This window comes from Cupressus sempervirens, chromosome 8 (genome assembly GCF_028749045.1).
Source record: "Cupressus sempervirens isolate cs-2001-9-10 chromosome 8, ASM2874904v1, whole genome shotgun sequence".
NCBI classification, from domain to species: Eukaryota; Viridiplantae; Streptophyta; class Pinopsida; order Cupressales; family Cupressaceae; genus Cupressus; species Cupressus sempervirens.
Genome location: NC_143125.1, coordinates 161600443 through 161607147, shown reverse-complemented (window position 1 = coordinate 161607147; position 6705 = coordinate 161600443). Strand labels below are relative to the sequence as shown.

The 6705-nt window shown below is 37.3% G+C and overlaps 1 protein-coding gene across 3 annotated transcripts in view; it reads right to left on the bottom strand.

Moving 5' to 3' along the window:
- Positions 1-5788: 5788 nt before the first annotated feature.
- The window catches only part of LOC149542062 (increased DNA methylation 2-like), an 83991-nt gene continuing 83074 nt past the window's right edge, over positions 5789-6705 (bottom strand). For all 3 annotated transcript variants that reach the window (XM_089797104.1, XM_089797106.1, XM_089797105.1), the window contains exon 3: positions 5789-6600. In XM_089797104.1, the coding sequence (XP_089653230.1) occupies positions 6326-6600 (275 nt within the window). In that variant the 3' untranslated portion in view covers positions 5789-6325. The remainder of the gene's footprint in view (positions 6601-6705) is intronic.

Genomic DNA, 6705 nt, shown 5'->3' with positions numbered 1-6705 from the left:
GGAACTCCTGGACATGGAATTCATAAGGCCTAGCTCTAGTCCATTTGCATCATGTGTGGTACTTGTCAAGAAAAAGGATGGTACAATGAGAATGTGTATAGACTACAGGGCTTTAAACAAGAAGACCATAAAAAATATGCATCCCATACCATGCATAGATGAACTCATTGATGAGTTATGTGGTGTTGTATACTTCTCAAAAATTGACTTAAGATCAGGGTACCATCAAATCCGAATAAGGAGTGAAGATGTGGAAAAGACTGCTTTCAGATGTCACTATGGGCACTTTGAATTTCTTGTTATGCCATTTGGCCTCACTAATGCACCCGCAACATTCCAATCTTGTATGAATAAGGTATTCAGCCAGCATCTTCGAAAAATTGTTTTGGTATTTTTTGATGATATCTTGATTTACAGTAAAACATGGGAAGAGCATTTAAAGCACATAGACACTATTTTGGGAATCTTGGAGCAGCAATCCCTCTATGCTAAGCTATCTAAATGTGAGTTTGGTTTGACAGAGATCCTATATTTGGGACATATTATAAGTTCTAAAGGAGTACAGGTTGATCAACAAAAAATCCAAGCAATTTTGGATTGGCCTCCACCCATTAATCTTACACAGTTGAGAGGTTTCTTCGGGTTGTGTAGCTACTATAGGAGATTTGCCAACAGATTTTCTCAACTTGTTGCCCCCTTGACTGATTTGACAAAGAAAAGAGCTTTTGTTTGGACAGAAGAGGCACAAAAAACATTTGATAAGCTTAAGGAGGTAATGAGTTCATGCCCTGTGCTTGCAATTCCAGATTTCTCTTTACCTTTTGTTGTTGAATGTGATGTTTCTGGAGAAGGTATAGAGGTTGTCCTACCTCAAAGGGAACATCCAATAGCATTTGAGAGTAGAAAATTAAATCAATCAAAGAAAGGTTACTCCATTTATGATAAGGAAATGTTGGCAATCATGCATGTACTTCATAAGTTTAGACAATATTTGGTATGTGGGAGATTCATTGTAAAGACAGACCACAATAGCCTCAGGTTCTTCTTGAACCAAAGGGATTTGAATGATCGTCAACAAAAATGGGTAAACAAATTGCAAGTGTATGATTTTGATATTGAATACATTAAAGGAAAGAATAATGTGGTTGCTGATGCTCTCTCAAGAAAGCCCACTTTGTGTTCCTTAACATCTATCTCTGCTGATTGGAAAGTCTCCATAATTTTAGAGTATGCTAAAGATTCCTTTGCCACCAAGATTTTAAATAAGTTAGTGGATGATAACAGGTACAAGGTTGTTGATGAATTGATTTATTACAAGAACTGGATCTTCTTAGTGCCAGGATCAAAAACTAAGGAGAGGATATTGAGGGCCTTTCATGACACACCTTTGGTTGGTCATCAAAGATACTTCAAGACATACAGGCAAATTCGAGAGTGGTTTTCATAGAAGGGTATGAAAGAGGATGCCCTCAAACACATTAAGGAATGTATGGTATGCCAACAAAGCAAGAGTGAGCAAAATTTTCCTGCAAGGTTGTTGTAGCCACTTCCTATTCTTGAACAAAAATGGGAAAGTATTTCCATGGACTTTATCACTGGGTTGCCCAAAGTTCAAAGTAAAGATTGCATATATGTGGTGGTAGATAGACTAAGTATGCACATTTCTTTCCTATCACATCTGATTTCAAGGCATCACAAGTGGCCGAATTGTTCTTCAAAGAAATTTTTAGATTACATGGCTTGCCTAGAAACATTGTCAGTGACTGAGATAGTAGATTCCTCGACTCTTTTTGGAAGGAGCTCTTTCATTTTGCAGGAACTGAACTCACTCCTAGTACTAGCTATCACCCTCAAACAGATGGACAAACAGAGATAGTTAATAAATGGATAGAGGGATATTGAGGAACTATGTTTCAAATCAACAACATGCTTAGGTGAAATCGTTGCACCTAGGAGAGTATTGTTACAATACATCTCATCACATGTCTATTGGTATGCCTCCTTTTCGTGCTCTTTATGGTTATGATGCCCTTTCCTTTGTTGATCTAGTACTTTCGAATAGCAGAGTACCTACAACAAGTGATTTCGTCAAGCAAAGCCAAGACATAATAAAATCCTTCGAGGATAATCTACAACATGCATAGAACCAACAGAAGTTGTATGCTGATAGGAAAAGGACTAAAAGATCTTTTGAGGTGGGAGATTTGGTATTTGTCAGGTTGCAGCCATATAGGAAAAGCACCTTGAAGAGGAGTGGGGCAGAGAAGCTCAAGCCAAGGTTCTATGGGCCTTATAAGATCATCAAAAAGGTAGGAGAGGTAGCTTATGAATCGGAGCTTCCACCAAACAGCAAAATACATAATGTTTTCCATGTATCTTGCCTGAAGAAGGTTCTAGGCCAGCAAACCATAGTATCTACAAAATTACCACCTCTTGATGATGAAGGAAAATTAGTTTTGATACTAGAAGAGATTTTGGATACAAGAGAGAGAAGTTTGAGAAATAGGAGCATCATAGAGCATTTGGTCAAATGGAAAGGATTATCATTGGAGGATGCAACTTGGGAAGCAGCACATATCCTTGAGCATTCCAACCTTCATTACTTGAGGACAAGCAATATTTGGGAGGGGAGGACTTGTCATGTCCCCTTTTCAAATAATTAAAAATAATAATCTTTGCTAAGGCAGGCAGGCTCAAAAAGGTGAAGTTTCGGCAGAAGGGGCTAATCTTTGGAAACCAATGGACTAATAAATGAAAATTATTATTAAAATATGATTTATTAACCCCTCTTGGTCGTGAGTTAGGGTTATGCCCTCTTTTAGAGAAATTTGGAAGCATTTTAGGCTCATTCCAAAATTTGATTTTTGCTCATTGCTTTGTTGTTCTTCAGAGGCTGCCAAACCTGTGGAGAAGGAGACCCAAGAACGGGAGTTTGCAGGTTTCCAAGAAGGCTAAGGACGGGAGTTTAAAGCCATTCCATGTGCAAACTCATGCAGAGTTTGCCCTTGTGCTGAACAGTGAAAAATTGTGAATTTTCGAGTGCATTTTTTGTAAGAGTTTGATGTTTTCGATTGAGTATTTCATATCAGTTTGGGTTGCTGCTGTATTTCAAACATTTAGTTAAAATAGAGTTAAATATATGTATTTGATTGTGGTTATACTTCTGTGATAGATTATTAGTGTCTTTGTAGTGTTTCTGGGCTATTTTGTGTTATTTTTGGGAGCCCGATGAGCATTGTTTTTGTCTTCCGTTTGGGAGTTGTTGTATAAATGCTATACAGATCTAGAAATGACATTTTGTAGGTCGTTATGTTGGTGAAATTCTATAAAAATTTCCACTTTCAAATTTATTAATAATATGTGAAGATGTGAAGTTTTTGGCACTATTTCGAGCATACCCGATTTGAGTTTTATTGAGAAATTGGTGGATCTTTGAAATATTGGTTGTTTGATTTTAAAAACCTGATTAGAGGCTTTAAATATGATATAAAATTAGAAATGGGACATTGCAGTGTTAGATTGTGGTGATTGATTAGTAAAGTATTGTACATACTCCATAATTCCTCGGCAGGGTTTGAGGCCGAGCCGTCAGGCCACGATTGTCTGAGGGTTTTTTTTTTGGGGCTATTTTATTAGCATTTTATGGCCAATATGTTGTAACTAATTAACCTTAAAACGACAAAAATACTTGTATAAAAGGGCTTACAGTTCGGGATTGTTTCAGTGTGGGTGATGCAAAAATTGCTTCTTGTAGCGATATTGAACTGTAAGGGTTTACAGTTTGTAATCAGGTTGTAATCACTGGATCGTAATAATATTCGACTTGTTATTTGGTGGATGTAGCCCAAGAATTGGGTGAACCACGTTAAATCTTCGTGTTTTATGTTTTCTTTTGTGCGATCTAATTATTTTTTGTTATTGTTTATATTTGCATATAATTGTTATTTATATCTATGGTTTTATCCTAACAAGAGGTGGGATGATACAAGGTGATGGTAGGTTATAAATGGTCATACGAAGTTCAAATGGTTTGTTGGTGATCTATGTTTTAGATCAATATTTTACTAATAATTTAACACAAGAAAAGCATTTGAACAAAACTACATTTTTAGGTCAAGGGAACCATCTTGAGTTTCAACAAATAAATGAACGTGTTTTGACTTTCAAAATATATCAAGAAAAAATATCTAAATAAATGTGATAGTGCTAAGTGGGTTTACCCTCAGAGGAAACTTAATGGTTAAGCATGCTTGAGTGGAGTAGAAATGAGATGGGGCCCTCTCAAGAAGGCTGAATGATTCAACTATATGATCCAATGAGTGCGAAGTGTTCTATTCATTCTCATAAAATATGGGCTCTTATAAACCACTATTCATGAAATATGGGTCAATGTGTTTGACTTGAAACTTACATAGTTGAATTTTGACAACAATTTCAAAATCTGACTTGTTGTGGACAATATCTCCTACTTTGCAATTGATAAGCTAAAGGGCATTATAATGAACGATTCATAAGGCATAGCACTTGTTGAAGGCCTCACAAATGGGATAGCAAGCTAAGTAGGTTTAACCTTGTAGGAAACATTGTGGTTAGGCGCTTGAATTGGAGCCAAACTAAGAGGGGCCCAATGCTTCACTTGTGACATCACCTAGATGCAATGATTGCAAAGTGTTACATTCGTTCTCACAAAAGATGGGTTCTTATGAACTATTCATGAAACATGGATCAATGAGTTTGACTTGAAAACTACATAGTTAAATCCTAATAGCAATATCACAATTTGACTTCTTGTGGAAAATATCTCCTAGTGATCAATTGATGAGCTAAAGAGCCTCTATAATGAATGGTTCATCAGGGACAACACTTGTTGAAAGTTTTACTCCTAGTAACACAAGAACGCATCCCCCCCCCTCCCCCCCTTTTTTGCCCCTCGCACCGAGGACTTGGGGACTTTGTTCCCCCATCCCCAGCGGCACCACCAAATTCTAGCACCTCCGCCAAGGATGGGGGGACGTCCCGACGTTAATTATTTGTTAATTTAACTATTTATGTTCAATGCTCGATGTTCCAATTCAATGCAATGCTCAAGTATTTACTCTTTTACATCTTTATATCTTATATTGCAATACATATATTCATAACTAGCATTTTAAGTACCATGAGTATAGTATATACAACCCCCCCCCGATCACCCGCCGATGTCCCCCCATAGGCCCTGTGTCATCCCCAAATTAACGCCCCTCTGTCCCCTGTCCCAAAAACTTGTCCCCTCGTTCTGTCATCCCCTAGGGTGGTGTAACTATGGTTTTATTGAAGTGTGTTTAATCTAAATTTCATGGTTAAGCATGCTTGAGTTGGAGCTGAATTGGGATTGGTGACCTCCAGTGAAGGCCCAATGCTTCACCTCTATGATCATCACCTAAATGCGATGAGAGCTAAGTGTTCCATTCATTCTCATGAGAGTTGGGTTCTTATGAACTGCCATTCATGAAACATGGGTCAATGAGCTTGACTTGAAAACTACACGGTTGAATCCTAATACCAATATCACAAATATGGTTCTATTTTCTAATCTACAAATAATTTTATATATAATGTTCATAAAATAATTTCACTTTGTTCAAATTATCTCAAGATTTTCAATACAAGAAATTAACAATCCACGTTTGTAAGCATTTCTTTGAAGCGTAAGGCTATGAAATATTGTGTAGCTATGATATGCATGTCCAGCATTTCCACCACTGAAGCAAGACAGGCATTAGAAATGTGAAGAATAATTAGGGAAATATGGAAGAAAAAATTGAATCAAACTTTGTTGTCTGGGCAATAAATGAAGTACATAACAATACACACTAGAAATATGACTGGTAACATACCAATGGCCTCTCATGTTTTGACAAGTAAAGAGAACAGAAAGACGACATGGGGAATAAAATCTAACCTGCAATCTCTCGGTCCCAGAGAAACAAAGAGTGGGGTAGTCAAAGAAAAAAAAAAGTTTAACATTTATAATCTCTCATGTTAGCATATCATTTTTCATTTGCTCAATTCCTTTGTTTGCCTTGCATCTATGCTTTCTCTGAACTTGAGGGTAAATAATGTCCACAGCCAGAAAGAGATAATGTTGCAAGATCCAATCCAGGTGAATTGCTCGCCAAATCTATGACACTCAAATAGTCAGAGAGAATAATTATCATGTACCATGGCTCGACTATGTTCAGTAGTATACAAAATGCTAGAAGCTTCAAGTGCGCTTTTAATTTGACTGTGCAGCTTTGAATGTGTTTAAAGCTACGAAACCAAATGTGTCCACAATGCCAATGAATCAGGATTCAAAGGTCAGACAAGCAGAGACTGTTCTTTCCCTCTCTTTCATTACAATCCCCTCTAAAACTCCATCAGCACCAAAATTACCTGAAAATTCTCTGGGTTCAACAGGTCCTGGCAATTGAAATGAGACAGTAAAAGGACCCGGTGGACACAAGTGTTGAGTTTGCATTTGAAATGTTCGCGAGCTCTTCAAGACCTTTTGCTCTCCTGTTGTAGTGGTACCCCTAATAACCACTTTACCATCGCATTCAACCTCACAACTGAAATCACCTGCCACCAGACATAAAGATCATTAGGTCTCTATGTTGTTCATTTCTATTCCACCACAAATAAATGTCATCCATGCTTTAAAATTGAATTATAAGTAGTCCCACT